The sequence below is a fragment of the Heteronotia binoei genome, chromosome 3, assembly GCF_032191835.1.
Source record: "Heteronotia binoei isolate CCM8104 ecotype False Entrance Well chromosome 3, APGP_CSIRO_Hbin_v1, whole genome shotgun sequence".
Classification (NCBI taxonomy): domain Eukaryota; kingdom Metazoa; phylum Chordata; class Lepidosauria; order Squamata; family Gekkonidae; genus Heteronotia; species Heteronotia binoei.
Window position 1 is genome coordinate 103,966,242 of NC_083225.1, and position 24,936 is coordinate 103,991,177.

The 24,936-nt window shown below is 43.3% G+C and overlaps 1 protein-coding gene across 3 annotated transcripts in view; it reads left to right on the top strand.

Annotated features, from left to right (window-relative positions):
* TIAM1 (TIAM Rac1 associated GEF 1) overlaps positions 1 to 24,936 on the top strand; it is a 338,703-nt gene that overhangs the window by 153,037 nt on the left and 160,730 nt on the right. For all 3 annotated transcript variants that reach the window (XM_060234342.1, XM_060234345.1, XM_060234346.1), the window contains one exon: positions 19,950 to 20,394. In XM_060234342.1, the coding sequence (XP_060090325.1) occupies positions 19,950 to 20,394 (445 nt within the window). The remainder of the gene's footprint in view (positions 1 to 19,949; positions 20,395 to 24,936) is intronic.

Here is a 24,936-nt window from a genome sequence, read left to right on the forward strand (position 1 = left end):
AGATCTTGTCTGATGCTAAATCTTTGTGCATGTCATGGCTATCAGTGAGCTCACGCAGGCTGGCAAATTCTTAATCTGCATGTCACTATTGGATGACCAAAACAAGTTATTATCCTCAAAATCTTCCCTGCCTTCTGTGCTGAGGGGGTTTACAGGGCTGTTGTAAGGATTTAAAGAGAGAATGTGAGGTGCTTGGAATACTACAATATACTCTATGAATATCTTTTTTTCCCAAGGGGAAGAATGCTGTGCATGTTTAGGACTGATTAATATCGTGCCTTTTCTACTTTTCCTGTATCCTATTCAGAGTATCAGTTGCTATTTAGGAAACCAATTTTAAATGTAAATTTGTGGATTGTTAGGAATTAAGATTGCCAAATCTAGGTTGAGAAATTCCTGGAGTTTTGGAGGCAGAGTCTAGGGTGGATGGATTTGGGGGATGGGAGGGAGCTCAGCAAGGTATAATGCCCTCTAAAGCAACCATTTTTGTTCGGGGGAACTGTTCTCTGTAGTTTGGGGACTAATTGTAATTGCAGGAGATCTCCATGCCCTACTTGGAAGTTGACAGCCCTATAAAGAATTGCAATAAAATGACTATCGGGGAATCTTTTTATTATTTTAATAGCTGATCCTTAGCAACAGAGACAGTCTTAAAAAAGCATTTTAAATCAATAAATGTGCTTCAGTCTTAAAACCTTTTATTTTATTTTGCTGATTTTAGTTTATTGAATGAAATCCTTCAGACTTTCTTGTTGGGATGCCTGTGCGTTGATATTGCCAGCAAATCTAAGCCACACAAGACACACTGTGTCAGACACTCAGAGTTGGCACTTCTGCTCCTACAAGATTCCAGCTGATTTTGCCTTCCACTGCAGACCCCCCCCCCCCGCAAGCCTTGCAAACTGTTCTGAAGTATCCACTGTGCCCTGCCCTCCATGATTTCAGAGAGCATGGCATTCTGAAGTAGGAAGCAGGAAATGTCCATTCCACAAGCACTGACTCTGCTCATTATTTTTTTTCAATGTTTCCCAGTTTATTCATACAAACATAGAACAGAGACATTAACCGATACAAAGAAACATTAAGACATGAAGGTAGAGAGCGTGGTAAGACTAATAGCATTCATGTTACTTACAACCCAATACAGAAGAAAAACTTAAATAATAATAATTAAATAGAATAAATAGTACCATTTTTAACGTTTTAACACTTCGTTAACCAATCATAAAATAAAATCCAGTTTTTATCTACATATTTCTCAGGTTTAGGTCTTAACATATTAGAAAAAATATCTAGCTCTGCTATATCCATTACTTTTACAATAAGCTCAACAATTGTTGGCAGTTCTTTTCTTTTCCAGTATTGTACCAACAATATCCTCGCAGCAGTATTAACATGAATTATCAGATGTTTCTCAGTTTTTCCCATTTTACCCGGAAACAGGTTTAAAAGAAAGAGCTCTGGCTTGAAAGGGGTAACAGTTTTTAACATTTTTTGGAGTACTTCATGGACTTTTGTCCAGAAGTCAGGTCCGTAGCTACGAGGGGCCTGTGGGGGCACAGCCCCCTGACTCCTGGGTGAGGCCCCCTGACTTGAGGCCCCCATACAGCCCCCGGGGCCTCTGCTGCATCCTGGAGCAATAGTTTTTTACTTCAAATTCACATCTGCTTTAGGTATTAGCGTTATATTTGCTTCCTTCCAGGTCTCTGGTATTTTTGCATTATCCCATATATATTCCATCAATCTTTTAAAAGGTAATAGTATACAGTCCTCAAATGTGGTATAATATTCCAGGGGAATTCCATCCGGGTCCAGTGATTTTCCTTTCTTCATGGTAGTTAAAACTTCCTTAATTTCCTGCATTGTTATAACATCATTTAAAATCTTTCTCTGCTCTTCGCTTATATTCAGCAGGCTCTGTGTTCCTAGATACTCAATCTGGTCTTTTTTCTAAATCTCAGTTTTTTGATACAGTTTTTAATGAAAATCTTTAACTATTTCCATGATTTCTGCCATTTGAAATTTCCCTTCACCCTTCTTAGATGCTGTTAAGAATGGAAGACAATCCATTTCTGCAACATCTGGTTTTTCTTCTTCTCTTTCCTTATTTTATAAAATAGCCATCGTCCAGGTTTATTTGCCTGTTCAAAAAAATTTTGCCTTACATATTTAACTTTTCTTGCCATCTCGTCTAGATATAAGACATTCATCTCTTATTGTAAAAGTTTGATCTCCCTCTTCAAATTCTTCATATTGGGATCCTTTTTAAAAGCGTCTTTAATTTTGAGGGTCGAAAGTAGCTCTTCGTGTCTTTGTCTCTTTATTTTCATCTGCCTTGAATTGAATTTAATTTCCAAGCCCCTAAAATAAGCTTTACTGGTATCCCAAATAATAGTTGGGGATGACTCCTTTTGCGTATTAACTTCAAAAAAGAACTTCATTTCTTTTTCTGTTTCAGAAGCAAATTGTTCATTATTCAATAACAAAGTGTTTAACCACCATCTCAGTTTCTTCAGTTTATCTTTCCACACCGTTAACAAGGGGCTATGATCTGCAAAGGTTCTTGCCATTATCTGAACATCTAAAAGTTCTTTCATCATTCCTGTAGTGAGCCAGCTCATGTCAGTGTGGTGTAGTGGTTAAGTGTGCGGACTCTTATCTGGGAAACCAGGTTTGATTCCCCACTCCTCCACTTGCACCTGCTAACATGGCCTTGGGTCAGCCATAGCTCTGGCAGAGGTGGTCCTTGAAAGGGCAGCTGCTGTGATATCCCTCTCCAGCCCCACCCACCTCACAGGGTGTCTGTTGTGGGGGAGGAAGGTAAAGGAGATTGTGAGCCTAGGGTTGCCAAGTCCAATTCCAGAAATATCTGGGGATTTTGGGGGTGGAGCGAGGAGACTTTGGGGGTGGAGCCAGGAGACACTGGGGTGGAGCTAGGAGCAAGAGTGTGACAAGCACAATTGAACTCCAAAGGGAGTTCTGTCCATCAAAATTAAAGGGACCTCACAACTTTTTAAATGCCTTCCTTCCCTCCAACTATACGCTGTGGTGCTTAAGTGGTGTGGCATTTGCAGGGGTGGGGGGGAGAATGCAAACCTTTCCGGGGGAGATCACCCCTCCTACCTTATATAGCTCAGATAAGGCAGGTAGAGTTGGGGGAAGCCGTCTTTGAGGCTGGTGGGCGGCAAGGCCAGGGACTGGTACAAGGCCGGAGGCGCCGTGCTGGAGGTTGACGGCAGCCTGAGGCTGTCCCTGGCCACGATGCAGCTGGCGGAGGCTTTGCAAGGCGCTGGGCCGTAAGAGGCAGCCGCAGCACCGGCGGCCGCTGCGGCTGCTGCGACGTCCGCTTTGTAGAGGACGGACTCCAGCGAAGAGGAGGAGGAAGAGGCCTTGTGGTGCCCCCTGCCACTTCCCGCGCTTTTGGACAGCGGGGGCGTGTAGTCTGCGCAGGGAACGGCAAGGAGGCGGAAGCGCAGGAGGCGGCCCCTCATTATCAAAGACTGCATTAAAGTTCCCAACTACACAAATATTTTCATAATCATAGAGTTGAAGAGTTTGCAGTAACTTATTAAAGAATGGTTCCTGGTTTTCGTTTGTTGCATATATGTTTACAATTAGAATTTTCTGAACACCTCTTTGAAATTCAACAAATACAGATCTTGCATCATCAGCAACATAAACACACTTGGATTTAAGTTTTTCATTTATATATATAGCCATACCTCTTTTTTCTTTTTAGAGTCCAATGCCTTTCCCTTGTTTCTTGTTTTCTAGGTGTTTGTCTTTTCCCCTGATATGTACTTCTTGGAGGCATACAATATCAGCTTTCATCTTACTTAGTTGCAAAAAGGTTTCCCTTCTCTTTTGGAGTATATTAAGTCCATTAACGTTTACCGATAAAAGTTTCAGTTGATTTCTTCCCATTATGTTTGATATTCCTTATTACCTTCTTTATGACACTACTTCTTCTGAAGTCCTGTTTCCATTAATCTGCCTGCCCCCACGTCTTCTTTAGAGTCTTGTTCCATTTCTGAAGATTCTTCAACTGATTGTTGTCTATCACCTTCCCCCTCATCTTCCTGAGAACCTTTTTGCCCTTTCCTTCCCTGGTCTTTTCCTTTTTGATGTTATGGCTGTCCAAAAGTTCTTCTACTTTAAATGTAGAATCAATTTTATATCTTCTTTCATGATGTGAATAACAGATCCTCAGGGAAGAGCCATCTATATGACACTGATTTCTCCTGTAAGAACTCAACCAATTGCTTATAGTCCTGTCTTCGTTTTCGCACCTGCCATGGAGTTTCTCTTAAGATTTTCACATTTTGCTCATTTATTTTTAGGGGTGGTCTTTGAAAACATTCCAGACTGTCTCTTTCACCTGTCTTCTGTTGAATCTAACATGAACCTCCCTGGGGAGTGAATGCTTTTTTGTATAAGCTGGTTGTTTCCCTCTTTTTTCCCAATTATTCCTTTTATTTTCTCTCCAAAACCCAAAAAACACAAACGCGATACAAACAAAGCCAACAACCATCACAACAACAAAACTAAACAAACAACATAACATAAATCAGGATGGAGAATCCAGCCTCCATACATTCAATAGTGCACAACCCTATATCTTTTTCATCGTTATTTTTAACGCCATTTCTCTCAACATATTAACTTACTATTCACTGAATAAATATTAAATAGATCCACATACCATTATTTATATTTACATATCCAATAAGAGAGCCAGTTTGGTGTAGTGGTTAAGTGCATGGACTCTTATCTGGGAGAACCGGGTTTGATTCTCCGCTCCTCCACTTGCACCTGCTGGAATGGCCTTGGGTCAGTCATAGCTCTGGCAGAGGTTGTCCTTGAAATGGCAGCTGCTGTGAGAGTAATTTCAGACCCACCCGCCTCACAGGGTGTCTGTTGTGGGGTAAGAAGATATAGGAGATTGTAAGCTGCTCTGAGTCTCTGATTCAGAGAAGGGTGAGGTATAAATCTGCAATTCTTCTTCTTCTAGTTATTTCTATTCTGTTCCCAACATATTTGGCAGAAGGAAGAAGAACAAGAAAACAACATTCGAGGTAGAGGGGGGGACCACCCTCACCCAACTGAAAGATCCACTACAAAGCGAGCAACCCTCTTTCTTTCTTTCTTTCTTTCTTTCTTTCTTTCTTTCTTTCTTTCTTTCTTTCTTTCTTTCTTTCTTTCTTTCTTTCTTTCTTTCTTTCTTTCTTTCTTTCTTTCTTTCTTTCTTTCTCCTTTTATTTCTGGAGGGTTCGGTAATTTTTAATAGTTGGTCTATTAGGACTTTGCACCTCGCCTCTTTACTCATTTTTCTTTTGACAGTACTATGGTCTTCCTTCTGAGAGGAATAGTTCTTATTGTGGGCTGAATTACCCTTATATGGATTCTCTATTTCTGTATTCAAGGACTCCATTTCTGTTACTACCACCAATACATCACTTGCACCATGTAAACTCTTTTTCTTGGTTTTGTTCCAAAACCTCTTGGGGTCTCAAACTATAGATAACCTGTTTCAGCTCAGAACTGACTAGCTTTTCTTCTTTATTCACTTGAGTTGTCTCACCTACCTCCACTATTTGATTCTCAGCCTTCATTTTAACATCCAGAGATTTTAAAGACTGGCTTAAGTCCAAAATCTCTTCCTTAGTTCCTACTATTTGTTCCTGTAGGCCATCCATTTTTAAATGTAATCCACCCATGTGCTCTTCTAGAGTTCCCTGCATCTGATTTAGTACTGTCCCAAAATACATTTACATGTTATCCTGTAACTCTTTAATCATGTCCTGAAATATTGCAGGCCCCAATGATTTTGGAGCATCTAGTCAGGCTACTGTATTGACTGACATTTTATCCTTATTTGTATTAGTATTCATGTCCCAATTGCTATATCTTCAGTTTTTCTTATCTCTCAGGCAAAATTTAAGGTCCAAAAATTTTATAAACTATTAATAGTACAACATAGCTTCAAGTTCATCATTCCTAAATTTCATCTCTTACATAATCTCCTTACTACAGACTTTCACCAATTCATCAAAGTCTCAAGATACTCTCAAAAGTAGTCCCAATTTTTACAATGTTCAATAATTTCAGCTTGCTCAGTCCAGTTTCTTTTCCACCACGCCAAACCCACACTACTGCTCCATTCCTCTCCTCCACTTCCTCTAAGGCTTTTACAAACTAGACAGTATATAATAATTTGATCTTACTCAAGCCCAAAGTCTGTTCGATCACTTCGAGCCCACTCTGTCACTCCATTTCTCTCCTCCACTTCACCTAAGATTCTTCTAGCCTTCTACTTCTCCTCGCTTTCTACTCTGTCGCCAGTGATCTTCCCCTCCGCCTCCTTGCTCTCTGGCGTCCCGATAGTTGCTCCACTTAGCTCCTATCCTTCTCTCTTCAACTTCTTCTGAAACTTTCACTGGGTGTTCTTCTAATTTTCAAATCCTTCACTTCGCCCTCGCTTCGTATAAGCTGTATTAACCCTATGTACATGGTCTATTTCTTTTTCTAAATCAGAAGGCTCTAAATCCACTATTGGAGCCAATGCTTCACACAACCTCAGTGTCAGATCCTCTGGATCTTCATCGTGGCCTCTGTGCTGTCCCACACATGGGTCTTGCCTTCGGCAACGGATCCATACCTCGGAGACTCCAATAGCTCGCTAGGAGCGTCTTTCTTGGTGCAACTTCTGTTTCGCTCTGGGGAGCAGGCATTGACTGCGCATGCCTGGAGCGACCAGAAGCCGCACCTCCGACTCAGTTTCTTCCTAACTGCCGCCCAGACAACACCTACCTCGCTGCATTCCTCTCCTTGGCTCATCTTTCCTCCTTTGTTTCATGTGGTATCGTATTTTGTTGTTTTTTCTCTGTTGTTTTTTCATCTGTCTTTATTCTCTTTTCATCTTCCTTCGTCCTTCCTGTTACTGTGCTTTTTGTCCCCTCTTACCCCCCCTTTCTTCCCTCGCTGGTCCGGAGCGTATGGAAGGGAAAACAACCTTCAAACAGTGCCAGAGGTGCGGGACTAAAATTCCCACGACTGACGGACATTCCCACTGCTTGTTCTGCCTGGGAGAAGCCCATAGAATCAAATCTTGCCCTCACTGCTCAAACTTCGGGAAACAGGTGCAAAAAAACCGAATGAAGAGCTTTTTCCTTTAAAAATCACTCTGGGCGATGCCTACATCGACTTCTCTGCCACCTCCCCCAGAAAGAGTGGGAGATTTGGCTGCGTCGGCTGCTGTTTAGTCACTGAGAAAGCATAAGCTTGATAAGGGAGCTTCCCGCCACTCTGAGACCGGACATAAGTCCTCTAAAAAGTCACGACCGAATTGTTGGCTCCGGCTCCCCAAAAAGCATGGGAACCATCTGCCTCGGCATGCAAACCGACAACCGTCTCAACTCCGTCTCCCAAATTGGCTCCAACAATCTCCACAACCAGGTCGACTCCAACAACTGCTGTAACGAAGTCGACTCCAACGGCGACTGTTACCTTATCTCTGATCTCGACCCAGCCCTCAATCCCGCCCCAAATGTCAGGTTCGACTTTGTCAACACAGCTCTTCCTACCATCTGAGCTCTTCGCTCCGACCAACGTCATCACCGACATGCCACCCACTGTTCCACTGGATATCATCTCGAACCTTCCAGATCGCCTTCGGTGTACTATTCCTTTGGACATCCTTGAACCCGAACTTCAGGCCTGACTTCGCAACCTGCTCCACTCTAAGGTGTTCAAGGACACCCGGGTTTCTCCTTTATATAGGAAGTCATCGACACAGGTCTCCTCTCAGCACTACAGATGTGACTAGGACATGTCCCACTCCCCGTTTGACCGAGAGCGGTACTGAGACCACAGAGAGTACTATCACCACGGGCGACGAGGCGATTATTCCTCTGCATCCCAATCGCCATCGCCCAGATCCCATAGGACTCTCAGATGTTACTCGCAATCGCCCTCAGATGACGGATATAGATGTCCTCGGTATCATATGATCTCTATGATCGTATCTGTGATCTAGATTCAAGGTATTACCGAGCTTGAGATTTTGAACCTGTGCCGTATCGAGCCCGAGATTTCGACACTGTACATCCTCGAATCTGAGAGTATCAGCAGGATCTCTATCAGCAACACCAGCCAACAGTTCCCACTGCTTCAGGTACAGCTTCTACTGCAGACCCGCTGCTTCCCAGATCACCCCTACTGACTCTAACTCGTCTGTTATCAGAAACAGAGGCAGACCCTTCCAATCCTCGTACGCCCCCTTGGATCCCAGATGAGTTCAACTCCGATGAGGTACGCTCTTCAGGCTCAGACTTGGAGGAGCCCGTCACCAGGTTCTCCAGGTTCAGACACCACCAAATCAAGCCGACTCTCGCCTTCAGATGGCTCCAAAGCCTACCTCAACCTGGTCATAACCATGGCGGAGGCCTTTAATGTCACATTCCCATCTGATTCCATGAAGATATCGGATGTGGTTCATGACCTGGTCCAGTCAGACTTCCCAGTAGGGTCACTCCTCCCCATGTTGCCAGTGCACCTCAAAGGTCTACGAGAGGCCTGGGATAAGTCTGCCTCCATCCCACCGACTTCAAAACACTTTGACCTATAGAGGGTCCATGCTCCAGATTTGAAGTTCCTAGCATCCCATCCAGCACCGAATTCTGTAATTGTTCACTCGGCTTCAAGACATCCTACCCCACCGGATTGCGAGGATCGCAAACTAGACACAGTGGCGCACAAGATCTACTCCCTGGCCACCACAAATTCCAAGATAAACAACCACCTTGCCTACTTTAGCCAACCAGTTCACACCACTGATCCAGGCCCTACCTGATGCCTCCCAGCGAGAGGCTTCAAACCTTGTGACCGAGCTCTCAAGAGTCAGCAAGCAGCAGATCATCTCTATCCGCCATGCTGTATTGTGCTAGTCCAGAGTGAAGGCCTCTTCTGTTGCCCTCAGACGCCATGCGTGGCTCAGGTCAACGAACTTGCAACCCAACATCAAGCAAAAAATTGAGGACCTTCACTTTGATGGTCAGGGCTTGTTCCAAGCGTCCACTGATGAGGTGCTCACTTCCGTGGATGATGGGCGGAAGCGGGCTAAGTGCTTGAGTGTTACTCAACCACTCACCCAAACCAGCTGACCCAGAACCTGGAGACCCACCTACTGAAAAAGGCAGCGCTCTCTGAAATAACAAGAGTACTGGAAGAAAAGGACCCCCCAGTCCAAGCAGCCTTTTCATCCAAAGTCTCGGACCCAACCATCAAAAAAGCTGACACCTCCCTCCAAGCAGTCTCTTTGACTTCCCCCCGTCACATGGAACACACCTCCCAATCTACAAGATTGCACGACTTCCTAAGAACGTGGCAAAACATCACCACTGACTCCTGGGTGCTCACCATAATTTGAATCGGCTATACCATAGAGTTCACTTTGCCCCCCCCCCCGCCACCACCACTTCATCGCCACACCTCCATCCCCACATCTACACCAAAAGATTCAAGATCTTCTTCTCAAAGGTGCCATAGAGCCTGTCCCACCTCACCATCAAGGGACAGGTTTCTAATCACGGTATTTCCTAGTCCCGGGACGGAGGCAAGCGACCTATTCTAGATTTGAGAAGATTAAACAAATGGATAATCTACAAAAAATTCAGAATGTTCTCCGTTCAGTCAATCCTTTCCCTAATCCCTAAGGGCACTTGGATGGCATCCCTGGACCTTCAGGATGCCTACTTCTACCTATCAGGCCTCAGCATCGACGCTTCTTGTTCTTTGCCATAGGTCATCTGCATTTCCAATATCAGGCCCTTCTTTTTGGCCTATCAACAGCTCCACGAGTATTCTTGAAATGCATTGCAGTGGTGGCAGCGGCACTTCGTCTTCGCAACATTTCCGTTTTTCCGTACTAGACGATTGGCTCATAATCGCCGCATCTCCCAACCAACTGGAGAAAGACCTCCACACTTCCTGTGCCTTGCTGGACTCTCTAGGACTATGTGTGAACCTCGCCAAGTCCCACCTTACTCCTACACAGGACATTCAATTTATAGGTGGTCACCTGTGCACGAGCCCCCACTTGGTCTGCCTCCCTCAGGACCGCTCTATGACAATTCAATCCCTGGCGATCTCACTCTTACGCAATCCAACACAACTTGCATTCATATTTCAGTGCCTTCTCAGCCTCATGGCCGCAAGCACCTCCATGCTTCGCTCTGCGAGGCTTCAAATGTGACCACTTCAACTCTGGTCCTCACGTACAACCACAATCCACCATCTGACCGCACCCCAAGGAGTTCTCCTGTCCCTTCGGTTGTGGACGAACATGACCAATCTGCTGCAGGGGACACCCTTCATACTGCTGTCTCCCTCAGCGGTGGTGACGACGGAGACCTCGATGTGGGGTTGGGGAGCCCACATCAAGAACAAAACTGTCAGGGGCCTGTGGACCCCGGCAGATAAACTTTTCCACATCAACTGCCTAGAACTCATTGCTGTGCACAGATCTCTCCAGTCCTTCCTTCCTGCACTCACTGGCAGCCATGTACAGATCACCACGGATAACATGGCCATGGTGTTCTACGTGAACAAGCAGGGAGGAACCCTCTGGGAATGGTGCATCTAGCACAATATCCATGTGATGGCCATTCATCTCCCGGGGTGGAGAACACCCTGGCAGACTCTCTCAGCAGATTGCGCTTGGATGACCATGAATGGTCCCTCAATCTGCTCTACCTCCAGCGCATCTTCAATGTCTTCGGAACATTTCAAGTAGACGTCTTCGCTTCCCAGACCATTGCAAAATGCAACCGCTTTTACTCCAGGGGCACCAACGATGTGTTCCTTCATTACATCTTCCCCCCAATCCCTCTAATATCTCGAACCATTCTCAAGCTCGTTCGAGATGGGATGGACTGCATCCTGATAATGCCCTGGTGGCCCCGTCAGCCATAGTTCACGAGTCTCCTTCAGCTATCGCATCACATTTACCGACGCTTACCTCTAGCAGCCAACCTCCTAATACAACATCGGGCTCAGGTGTGGCACCACAATCCTCAACTTCTATGGCTCACAGCATGGAGGATTCACCCTTAAACCTGCCACCTGAAGTCGAGCACGTTATCTGAAATGCAAGGAAACCCTCAACTTACTCCCTTAAATGGAAACGGTACTGTACTTATGCAAGGTCCCTCCACCTTGACCCTAAGACTGCACCACTGCCAATAGTCCTACAGTACCTGTTATCCTTACAGGCCTCATGCCTCAGCTACTCTTCCCTAAAGGTTCATATGTCAGCTATCTCTGCCTTCCATGTGCCTGTCTTGGGACAGACTGTTTTCTCTCACCATCTATCGAAATCCTTCCTTAAGGGGGTACTTCATCTACACCCCCCAGTAAAACCTCTCATACCAGCATGGAGTCTATCATCGTTTGTCTCCCAACTTATGAGGCCACCTTTTGAGCCTTTGGCGTCTGCAGCCCTGCACCTTGTTTCCTGGAAGACCGCTCTCGTTGCAGTCACATCGGGCAAACGAGTCAGCGATCTCAATGCCTTCCGCTCCGATCCGCCTTACACGGTATTCCACAACAATGTGGTCCTCCGAGTGGATCTGACTTTCCTACCCAAGGTGGTGTCCATCTTCCATCATTCCGGCTCTACCTCACTACCAACATTTTTTTCTGACTCCAAAGGGCACTTCACATTCTGGACATTAAGCGTGCCCTAGCATTCTATCTCTCTCGTACACAGCCCTTCCGTAAGGTCCCCAACCTCTTCATGGCCTATGGCAACCAGCGAAAGGGCTCGAGAATATCTACCCAGAGACTGTCCAAGTGGGTAGCCAGCGCCATTCACTTGTGTTCCAAGACTGCCAAACAACCCTTACCTTCATGTCTTAGGGCTCACTCAACCAGAGCCGTCTCGACCTCGTCAGTGTTCCTTGAGGGCATACCCCTGGAGGACATCTGCGCGACTGCATCCTGGTCCTCCCCGTCTATGTTCATCTCTCACTGTGCCTTGGACATTCGTGCTGGGCGGGACACCTCCTTTGGCCAAGCTGTCCTCAAATCCATCTTCCGCTGATACAGTCTCAGGTGAGTTTCTGCCGAAACTGTGAGTATGCAAATGTGCCAGCACCCACCGCCTTTCTTCTTCTTTTCAGCTTACTAATTACCCATGTCTGGGACTGCACAGACACCACGATGAAGATAAACAGGTTGCTTACCTGTAACTGATGATCTTCGAGTGGTCATCTGTGCAGTCACACCCACCCACCCCCCTTCCCCTCTGCTGGCTCTTCCTGGTCACATACTTTTTGTTTTTTGCCATTAGCAACTGGAAGAAACTGAGTGGGAGGTGTGGCTTCTGGTCACTCCAGGCATGCGCAGTCAATGCCTGCTCCCCTGAGTGAAACGGAAGTCGCACCAAGAAAGATGCTCCTAGTGAGCTATTGGAGTATCCGAGGTATGGATCCTTTGCTGAAGACAAGACCCATGTGTGTGACTGCACAGATGACCACTTGAAGATCATCAGTTACAGGTAAGCAACCTGTTTTTTCTGTTCAGGGATATTTTGAAATCTTAAGATATGTGCAACCTGTTCAAGCTCTAATTTCGTTAACCTATCTTCCACTGATTTTTGTGTATACAGTTTCTAACCTTTGGTTTACTGATTTCATTTTGGAATCAAACATTTTAACCGATCAGGTCAGTCCTGAAATTTCTTTCTTTGTTTCTATTAATTGCCTCTGCAGCCCATCCAATTTTTGATTTAACCCACCAATCTGTTCCATTATATTAGCCTGCACTTGATTCAGTGCAGTCATAAACTAGACTTGCATGTTATTTTGTAACTCCTTAAGAATATCTTGAGATATAAAGACCCCTAGGGATTTTGGTGCTCCTGGCGAAGGTATTAGCCTGCCTTGTTTATTCATTATTAAAGAATTAGTACAATCTTTAATTGCCTTCCTTTTTATCTTGCCTACTCTAATATCTAAAATATGTGAAAACCAGAAAAAAGATCTACCTATCACCGTTTGCACTCCTATAACTGAATGTTGCCTCTTTCCCCTCCTCTCCTCAGACCAACCTCTTTTTCATTGGTATCAAATAGCAGTTAACAATAATAACAAAGTTGGCCCCAGGAAGTTGACTGATTAATTATGAGTTGTAACACAAACAAATACACCCAAATTAACTACAAATTATAAATGATAAAGCATTCCAGCGCCACCCCACGAGAAAATTGAACACTTTTAGATGTTATACAACGAAACCTAATCATAACAATCATAAGAAACCAATTCATTCACCATAGTTCATTTTCAGTCCACTACCAACATTTTTTCCTGACCCCAAGGACTCAGTCCAAAGGGCACTTCACACGCTGGACATTAATAAATAATAAATCAAACATTTCTATTAACTTCAATCTATTCCAGTCTCTTCAACACCAGTTATAAGTATGCTCCTTTCTTACACATCCAAACAAAATCATAAGATTTCATAGAATTTCAATATTTCAATGTTTCCCCCATTCTGATATCATACATTTCATAGACTTCATGCTCTCTCCACTCACACACTTGACTCACTGTCCCACCTCTCAACCATACCTCCATTACACCTCAACTATACATTTACTCCTGCTCCTTCAGTCTTCTTCTACCTTACTCTAACCCACTCATTACTCTAGCTCTTACTCTATCATACAAACCATTCCAACCATTCCAACCATAAACATTCATTCACACTCACACCGGGACTGTCTCTCTGTTCGATTCATTGCCGCTTCTTTAATCTTTTTTCCTCTCTTCTTTCTTCTTGTCATTCAACTCCCGCACCAAAGTACTTTCTCTTTTCTTCCTTCTTACTTGTCATTCTTCTCCCCATCAAAAATCATTAAAATAGTCTCAGTTTAATCTGCATACAGTAGTCACAGCATAATCAACACTCAATAACTGTTCCACCGCAAGAAACCAGCACTGCCAGTCCACACCTCTCGTCCACCTCCTCTAGCACTTTCAGTGGGTTTCTTTCTGACCTTCAATTCCTCCGTCTCATCTCTGTCTCTACCGCTGCACTTTTCCCGTGGTCTGTTACTCTGCCTCCTCCATCCTCACAGTCCTCTGCTACTTAACCGGTTCAAACTCAATCGTCCTACACTCAAGAGGTACGTAGATTCAAAGGTTCAAAGAAGAAAAGAAAAAAATCGTTGTGGTTTTTGAAATCTCCGCTGCCTCTCTCCTCCTCTCTGGCAATTGCATCTTAGCCGCCAAAATGGTGCCCACCTCAACCTTGGCTTGGGGAAGAGAAAAAGGGGGGGCCCAAACTATGACTTTTGATGCGGAACGCGCTTCCCCTGAAGAAATCCCCTGCTACAGGAACCCCCCGACCAGGATTCTATCGTGTCTTCATGCCTCTGAAGACCCCCAAAATTGAGTGGTCCGGTGCGTTCCTGTCAGAGCCTGCAGGCCACGTCTGTTCGCCCTTGCGCTGAAACCGGACGACTCTGCTCAGTATTGAGGGTTTATTTACGCTTGTGTTACATGTCACATGTGTTAATGGTTATAGGGTTAGCATGGTGCTGCCATGGTTATAGGGTTAGCATGGTGCTTTCCAAAACCAAAACACATCAGAGATGTCCTATTTTTGCTTTATCCAATGATTTGTAAATTTGACTGTAGACCAAGGAACACTCCCATGCAAGTATATAGTATGAACACTACACACATATGACTCTTCCTGCATTGGAAGCACTTTTGTATAATGCAACCCATGTGCTGAATTTCCATTATTTAGGGTGGGAAGTAGCCCTAAGTATACTTAGAATTTCAGCCTAAGATATTGAATTATTCTATCGGGGAGCTATGGAATCTGATCTGCCTAACAAGTGAGCTATAATTTCTGATATATGGATGCAGGCATGCCTTATAAATTGGAACATGCTGCCAAATGTCTTATGTGCACTGAATGATTACTTAATTAAAGCCTCTCTGCTTTTTAATGTCTGATTTGCTGGGCAACACATTTATTGTGAAATATTTTTGTCAAGACATAATCTTCTGTGATTCCCATTGAAATGTTTAAATTGCCAAAAGGAAATAATGTAATGAGGGGAAAGCAGTGAATTCCAACAGCAACTGGGTAGATTGCTAGAGTGACTGGTCACCAAAACACAACACTGTGCAAACATTAGTTTTTCATGGATGTAAACCAGTGGCTAATTAAACTGTCAAAACTGATAAAAATAAGAGGGTATTTTTGAAGAGGATAAAACGCTTCTTGAGAAAAAAGTGGGTCAAAATTGTAATTAATTTCTAATTCCACCATTATAAAATAGTTGCTTCCTCTGTCCTTCCACTCTAATCAGTTAGCAACAGCATGATCCCCTGGCACAAGGAGCCTTCCTTCTACTCAAGAGGCCCACACACCCAAACCTTGATTTTTATGCAAACATTTCTCAGATGTTTTATATTTGTTTATTCTGTCTATTCCTTGGAATATTTTAGAGCTCTACTTTTTAAATCATTTCTTATCTGTACATGGATAATTGCTTTATTGATCTGCATGTGGTATGACTCAGTCTAAAAAGTTCAAAATATGTAAATGAATTTCTAAATAACAGCTATACAATTACAATATTAAGCCAGAAACACTAGGAAAGTCATTTTGATTTTGATTTTACTTTGAAATAAAACAGCTATACAGACCAACTATACAGACCAGTTAATCAAATGCTGGTTCCCAGCTGAGAGATTTTCCCCACTCACTATTTGATTTTTTTTTAAGCATCTCCAGATTTTTAAAATTGTCCATGCATTCATTGCTCTATTAACTAAAAAAAACAGCCTTTTAAAACTATAAAATTAATCCACGTAGAATATTACTGGTGACAGGCACTAGCCAGTTAGTGTTCACAGTTGTCTTTGGTGGCAAACACACATAACTGGTGTGAGCTCGGCCCAGGAGAGAAAAGATACGTTTGGACTGAATGCAGTGAAGGCAATGCTAAATGGGGTGCAGTGTTCTACAGTGATATATTGTAACAAAGAAGCTATTTACATTATACATTAGTATTAAAAAATGAGTATAGTTCCTTTCTTGCTTTTGAAAGGCTTTCTCAGACTGTAGTTTAGTGTTCTATGAGCAAGCCTCAAGTTTGCATGTTCCCTCCTTACATTTACTTTCCTTTGCCTTTTATAATTTCTTACCTCCATTCATGTTTGGAGGCATGTTTGGAGAGTGGATGTAACAGACAAGTATTGCTTGCCTCCAAACCAGAGAATGAAGGAATCACTGCATGCATGAAGATAAGGGAGCAAGGAAGCCTGAGGATCAGACTGCATAGCCAGCCTTCGCTTTCCAATTTTGTCCAAAGTGGGTCTCCATTTAATTGAAATGTTTAAATGCTAAAGATCAGGGCCTTTTTTTTATTAGAAAAAGCCCAGCAGGAACTAATTTGCTTATTAGATCACATCCCCTGGCACCAAGCCAGCTGGAACTGCGTTCCTGTGCATTCCTGCTCAAAGAAGCTCTGCTAAGGATTTTTCAGTAGTCTTGTTTAGCACCTCCAGCACCAGTATGTATCCAAGAACCAGGGAGCAATTCTAAGTCCACTAGTTTAGATAGTTTAGTACATGGAGTACAGTAGAATGAAGTCCTCCTTTGTCACTGATGTGCCAAAATTTTTTTGGCTGTGAGCAATTAGGACAGCACAGAAATCTGTATTTTCTCAAATGGTCCCTAATCAACCTGGAGAAAACTCATAACTTTTATTTCACTGAATACACTAAGCACAATTAGGTGTACCTCATTCCTATAGTCATGTCTTTTTGAACTTGGGAGGTATTTTGGGGAGAGGCACTGGATGCTATGCTGAAAATGTGGTGCCTCTACCTCAAAAAACAGCCCCAGCCCCAGATACCCACAGATAGTTACCGATAATACTACTAATAGTGCCACCTGTGACACCAGTTGAAGTAATAGAATTAATCAACCAATTGTAAACTGGGAAAACTCCCGGCCCTGATTTGACTCCCACAGAGCTCTTAAAGTTAGATCCAGAATGGTGGTCTGTCCCTCTTGCTTCCCTTTTTACCATGATTAATCAAACGGGCCTTATTCCTGATGCTTGGCAAAATGCAATTGTAGTCCCGATCTACAAGAAAGGTGACTGTACAATTCCTTCTAATTACAGGCCAATCAGCCTTCTTTCTATTATAGGCAAACTATACGCCAATAATCTATTAACTAAATTAACTTATTGGATGTCCCAGCAAAGAGTCTTAGGCCCTGAACAAATTGGGTTTAGTAAAGGTAAATCTACTGTAGATCATTGTATTACTCTAGCACATCTGGCTGACAAATACTACCCCATAGGAATACCAAACTTTATGCAGCTTTTTTGGACCTTAAAGGAGCATTCGACTCTGTAGATAGAGAGTGACTGTGGATTAAACTCCATCAACTGGGCATTGATAAGAGACTTCTCAAACTAATCATAACTCTACCTTCCTCCACCACTTGCCAAATCAAAACTTCAACTACTGGGGAACTGACACCTAAAATCTCCTTCAATAAAGGAGTTAAACAAGGATGCATACTTGCTCCTTTTTCATTCAATCTATTTCTCAATTATTTGGCTCCTGTACTAACAGAAGTAGACTGCCACCCCCCAAAATTGGGCTCTACGCGCGTACCCATCCTGCTATAATGACACAGTACTCCTTTCTTGTACGAGGGTTGGGCTTAGACGACTGTTGAATAGATGTCTCAGTTTTTTTTCAAGAAAACAAACTGCATCTGAATTACGAAAAATCTAAGATTCTGGTTTTTCCTAAGTCTTGTAAAATCCACAAATGGCTATTTGATGGGAAAGAAATAGAGCAGGTCAGGCATTTTAAATACCCAGGTCTCCATTTTAGTTACAATATGTCCTGGTCATGTCACTGTAAATCTGCAGTTAACTTAGCAGCCATTACTGCATCAGCCATTTCCCGGTTTTTCTTTAATAGAGGCAACCAGTTTGTTCCAGAGGCTTTAAAAATCTATAAGGCCAAAGTAATCTCGCAGTTATTGTATGGTATTCCAACTTGAATTAGTGCCTTTGGGTCTGATACCGAAAGAGTTCAGTCCAAATTTGCTAGGGCCTACCATGCTGTGTCTCATATGCCACTCTTTGCCTAGAAACAGGCCTCAATATGTTAGAAACTAGAGCATGGCTTATATCAATCAAATATTGGCTATGTGTGCACTATTCTGCCAACTGTGGGAGTTATTTATATCAAATGCTGTCTGAATCCTCCTCATCCAAATAGATTTCCTGCATAGAGAGGAAAATAATCACCTTAGGTTTGTCTATGGATTCTCTTTATATGCTTCCTCTTACAAATGCATACTATGTAGTAAAATACAGAATTTTAGATGATGAATTACAAAAACTAATGAGTGCTGCGTACAAATCTTGCTCCCCTCTGAATTTTGGAATTTCCCCAACTATTGGTTATCTGCCTTCTTATTTATCAACTCTCCATGTTCCAAAATTGCGTAGAGCATTTACCCTTGCTAGATGCAATAAATCCCATCAGCAGTTACCTATGGTAGATATAAAAAAATCTCATTTTCATTAAGACTATGTATATGTAATATAAAACAAGTTGACATTGTTCCATATTCTTCTTTATTGTCCCCTATATGATACTATAAGCCTTAGGTTTCTAGATCCAATTCTGTTCAATATGACAGCCTGCTCAGACATTGTAAAGGTTTGCCGTCTTCTGAATGATTTGTCATCTGAAATAACTGAAAGGATTGCTTTATTCTTGAGTCTGGTAATCAAGGATCAGTTGTCCAATGCATTCCTGCTCAAAAAAAGCTGTACTTGAAAGATTGCCTCCTCCTATATTATCCAGCTCTCCAGTTAAGATTTGCATCAGAAGCCCTGCTCTCTGTGCCCCCACCTTTAGAGATAAGGCAGATAAGACAGGAACTTTTCAGTCGTGGCACCTCACTTATGCAATGCCATTTCCCTTGCAGTTTGCCTAGTGCCTACATTGCTTTCTTTTAGGCACCAGGCCAAAAAGTTTCAATTCTCCCAGGCTTTTCATTAACAGGTTTGGGTTTTTTAAATAAAAAAACTGTTTTATTCTGGAAACTGTTATTTTAAGCTGTCCATGGTCTATTTTTATGGTCTTTTTTTTTTTTACTGGGCTGGGTTTTTAATGTTGGATTTTAAGTAATATCTTTTAATGTTTTATTGTTATTATTTTGTTGTTGAGACAGATTGTTGAGGCAGATTTAAAAATTAAGTGTTCTTAAATTCTTCCATTAAAATCAATGGGGTATAAAAGTGCTTAACTTTGACTAGATATTGACTTGGATCCAGACTAGTGTTTGTACAGACATAAGGGTTTCCTCCCAGAGAGTTCCTGCTCTCCCTTATCATGTGGCAGCCTGAAATGATTTCTGAAATCCTGTTTCTGCGTATCACTGACCTTGCTCCCACAGAAATTCTAGTCTGGATTTAAGCCGCTGAGTTGCATTAAACTATTAAAATCTGAAAGAAGCATTCCATCTGGCCCCACCCCCCCTTGACCTAGCTTAAGAGACATTCCAGAATAATAATCAGCAGGTCAACTAAATGCAATACATTTGAGATAGGACTTGGAATGGATGAGCCATGGCCTCTCCCCACAGCTCCAGAGGTCTTTCACATCACCTGCAACTTGCGGCAACTTGGGGGGAGGTATTTGTGAATTTCCTGCATTTTGCAGGGGGTTGGACTAGATGACCCTGGAAGTCCCTTCCAACTCTATGATTCTGTCTATTGTAGTTGTAAAATAATCGTACTTAAATGCAAAAATGTATTTACTATTAACTATTTATTCAACCCATTTCTCCATAATGGCTCTTTTCTTTTATTTCACAAGGATGTTAATACAGGTGAAGGGAGTGAATTTGCTGACAGCGGGATTGAGGGTGCAACTACTGACACAGACCTTCTTTCCAGACGTTCAAATGCTACAAACTCTAGTTATTCTCCAACAACCAGTCGGGCCTTTGCTGGCAGTGACAGTGGCAGCTCTTCTACAGGTGATGGGGCTCGTCAGGGAGTCTATGAGAATTTCCGACGGGAGCTGGAGATGAGCAGTACCAATGATAACGTGGATGAAGCGGCTTCTGCCCTGAGTGATGAACAGAGCAGTGGGACCTTAAGTTCCCCAGGACAGTCAGACATTCTTCTTACTGCAGGCCAGGGAACTGTACGGAAAGCTGGAGCACTTGCAGTGAAAAATTTTCTTGTCCACAAAAAAAACAAGAAAGTGGAGTTAGCAACACGAAGGAAATGGAAGCAGTACTGGGTTTCCTTAAAAGGTACAGTAAATACATTTTCAGTACCATTTAGACATCAGAAGTCAATAGTATTTAATGGCAGTGGAGAATGTTACCCTGGATTTTTATTTATTTCATTAGATTGTATCCTGCCCTTCCCTTATGGGCTTCCCTGATATATTAGGAGTTTGGTTGGGTTGCCTTATGTGCATATAAGCAGGCTATTATTAAGTGTGGATCACGGTATTCTGAAATGGGTAAAACAAAAGGTATTAAAATATTAGTTAAAATAATTGTATACTTATTGATTTTTTGTTACTTAATATAATAAGGTTCAATTCCTACCTCAGTCATAAGACTAATAGTAGGAAACTCTACCTAAAGAAAGTTTGTATCAAAAGGTTTCATGAGGCAAAAATTCTACTCTGAGTTCCTTGCAAAAAGGGCAGGACAATAAGGTCTTAAACACCCCGCCCCTTTAAATTTGTCCTGAATATTGCTTGTTTATTTAGTGTATTTTATCCCACTTTTTCTTTCCAGTGTGGATCCAATATGGTTTGCAAAATACAGTACAATGTAAATAAATTTAAATGAAACATGGCCCAACAAAAATAAATAAATAAAAGGTACACAAACATTATGGGCTGGTACCTACCAGTATACTACATCATGACTGGTTTTAGACTGGTTTTACTAGTTTGAATCTGTTGTTTTTAATGATATTGTTGTTTCCCACCTTGGATCCCAAGATGCTCAGGAAGAAAGGTGTGCATATAAATGTTTCAAATGAATTAAATAAAGAAAACCACAGGTTACAAGAATGCAAACTCCTTAGTGAATAGATAAATGCTTGAATGTTGGTGAATGGACAATAAAGTTATTTGGTAGGGATGGCACAAACCAGGAAAATGTGGTTCTGTTTGTGGTTCATGGCATGCCCAGTTTGCAGACCATGAACTATCACAAACTTTTTAGCTTACAAATGAACTGATTTAGTCTGTGAAGTGTGACCCAGTAGAACACCCCATGGTGTTCTAGAGACACCAAACTCACAGAAGATCACAGTAGAACAGCCTCTGGTGTGCTAAACACCAAACTCACAGAGGATGTCTGGCTAACTCTCCTCTAGCCCCCCCCCCCAAGTACCTCCTGTCATTCCTTTAGATAGCACTTTCCTGGGGGCATCTTCTTTGGAGGGGGGCAGTAACTTGGACCCCATATATCCAGCTATTACTAAACTTGGAGGGCAGGTTGACAATAGTCAGCCAGAGATCCCCTACAAGTATGGTATATTTAGCTTGCACATGATCTTTCTATTTTTTTATTAATAAATTTTATTTACTGAATTGTTTAAAAAAATACTATCTACAGATAACAAGGATAGTGAAAAATCAACAAAAACAACACATTTAAAACTATAATCTATCCTATAACTATAGATAGGATAGATTTTTTATAATTTAAAAACTTCTATAATTTTTTATAATTTAAAAACTTTTATAATTTAAAAACTTGTGCACTATATGAGATTCATTTGATGCATAGGATCTTTCTATACACTCCTAAACTTCCACCTGTCATTAATGGTAATTTTGACACATGGAGGTTTAGTAAGTTCAAGTGTGTATAGAACAGATCCTGTGGAAGCTACAGACATCAGAATCACAGGGGACCTCCCCCAATGCCCTCCAAGTTCCATCTCACCATTGATTTGAGGTTTGGTAAACAATTAGATTGAGTGGAGGCAGTCTATCTGGAAATGTATTGGTTTATGAACTACCACAAACAGACTGAAAGTTCATTCTGGTTGACCTGCCATGAACTTTCTTTCACAAACCACAAACTGGCCAAAATTTGTCACCAGCTTTAATTCATGAGCCAGTTCGTGCTTATCCCTATTATTTGACACGCTGGAAATTTATTCTGATGCTTCTAAGGAAATATTTATTTCTCATTTCTTCACTCCTCTGTAGGCACATTTCAAAATCAGTAGGATGTTGCATTAATTTTCATCAGTGAAAATGAATGTTAAGAGCATATCTGTGACCACAATCATTTTAAAGTCAAAAGTTTTTTCAGGCAGGGCTATTATCTACTCTTTAAAGCAAAATACTTTCCGTTCAACATTTTGTGCTCTGAGATCATATAAACTTGAAAGAAATGGCTGTGCTGGATTGAATAGGAGTAGCAATATGATATATAGCAAGCAACAAGTATTTGAAAGCCATGAAGCCCTGTACCTCAGTCCTAAATATGATTAGTTCTGCAACAGTAGCATTAAAGCTGAGTTTATTTCAAAGGAAACTTATTATATTTGATATATAATTCTGCCGTAGATCTCTATGATTACGGCCAGGCCTAGCAACCAGTGAAATAATAATAATAATAATAATAAACAACTTTTATTTATACCCCGCCCTCCCCGCCTAGGCAGGCTCAGGGCGGCTAACAAGACATGGTAAACCATGATGCAGATAAATAACAGATAATATAATTAATAATTTAGACAATAAAACCAATAAAACAGTGTGACATTAAAATACAATCGAATGGCATATAAGATGGCTCAGTATTACTGATCTTATCAGGAGTTCTGTCTTTAAAAGCTAGCTGGAAGAGGGCAGTTTTGCAGGACCTATGGAACTGGTTAAGATTGTCACGGCTGGGGCTGGGTCAGGCAAAGTCCAAGGGCAGGCCGAGGTCTGTAGCCGGTAGGCAAGAGGGTCCAAGGCGCCAAATCCAAATCACCGTCCAGGTAACGCAGGTCAGAGGTTCAGAAGCCGAAGTCAGGGAGTCCGGAAGTCAAGAGCCGAAGTCAGGGAGTCCAAAAGCCAAAGTCAAAGCCGGAGTGGATGCTAGAACATCAGGTAGATGACTAGTTGCTTCCACAAAGCCTCCTCCCAAAGCCCACAGCTATATAGCCCTCTGCTGGCTGTTGCCCATTTGGGCTAATTGCTGGCTCAGAGAGGCAGCCAGGATCCTGCTACAACTCAAGCATCCTTGCCCTTAGAAGGGCCAGAATCCTTTCAAAACTCAGGGCTCAGGGAGCGTCTTGCTTGTGAGCGTGCCGCCCTCCTCTGATCCCTGAGGTCCTGACGAAGGCGGTCACGCACACGAGCCACCCAAGAGGGTGAGGCAGGGGGGCTGGGATCTTCTCCAGCAGGAGGCAGGGGCGCTGGTGCAGGTGGCAGGGGCACAGTTTCCTCTGCAGGCTCCGCTCCTTCTGCAGAGTCCCCAGCACCCATGACAAAGATCTCGTAGGGCCCGCACCTCTTCCGGCAATTGATTCCACCATTGGGGGGCCTTTGTAGAGAACGCCTGTTCTCTGGTAGCTTTAAACCTAGTTTCTTTTGGCCCAGGGATTTCAAGAAGATTTTTTCAGCTTGATCGCAGTGCCCTCTGGGGAACATATGGAGAGAGGCGGTCCCTAAGGTAGGCAGGTCCTCGACCATATAGGGCTTTAAAGGTAATGACCAGCACCTTGTAATGAACCTGGTAAACAATTGGCAGCCAGTGCAATTCCCGCAGCCCAGACTGCACATGTTCCCACCGAGGCAGTCCCAGTAGCAGCCCGGCTGCTGCATTTTGCACTAGCTGCAGTTTCCAGGTTCGGTACAGGGGCAGCCCCATGTAGAGGGCATTACCGTAGTCCAACCTCGAGGTGACCGTTGCGTGGATCACTGTTGCCAGGTCGCCGCGCTCCAGGAAGGGGGCCAGCTGCCTCGCCCGTCTAAGGTGAAAAAAGGCAGCCTTGGCAGTAGCTGCTATCTGGGCCTCCATTGTCAAGGGAGGCTCCAGTAGAACTCCCAAGCTCTTAACTCTGTGCACTGCTACCAGTTGCGCCCCGTCAAAAACTGGGAGGGAGACCCCATTCCCTAAACCGCCGCAACCCAGGCAAAGGACCTCTGTCTTCGCTGGATTCAGTTTCAGCCCACTCAGCTTAATCCAGTCTGCCACGGCTTGCAACGCTTGGTCCAGATTTTCTGAGGCATTGCCAGTCTGGTCACCCATCAATAGATAGAGCTGGGTGTCATCAGCGTACTGATGGCAACCCAGTCCATGTCTCCGTGCAATCTGGGCAAGGGGGCGCATAAAGATGTTGAATAGCATCGGAGAGAGAACTGCTCCCTGCGGCACCCCACAATTGAGTGAATGTCTCTGGGACAGCTCTCCTCCAATTGCCACCCTTTGACCTCGACCCTCAAGGAAAGAGGAAAGCCACTGTAAGGCTGACCCCTGAATCCCTGCGTCGGCAAGGCGGCGGGCCAGCAGCCGGTGATCAACCATATCAAACGCAGCCGATAGGTCTAACAGCAGCAAAACCGCCGCGCCGCCTCAATCCAGGTGCCTCCGGAGATCGTCCATGAGAGCGACCAAGACTGTCTCCGTCCCATGTCCCTGTCAGAAGCTGGACTGGAATGGATCTAAGGCGGAAGCGTCCTCCAGAAACTGCTGCAGCGCAACAGCCCTCTCAATAACTTTGCCCAAAAAGGGCAAATTTGAGACCGGCCGGTAGTGTGCCAATTCGGTCAGGTCTGATGTAGCCTTTTTTAGGAGAGTGCGGACCACTGCCTCCTTCAGAGG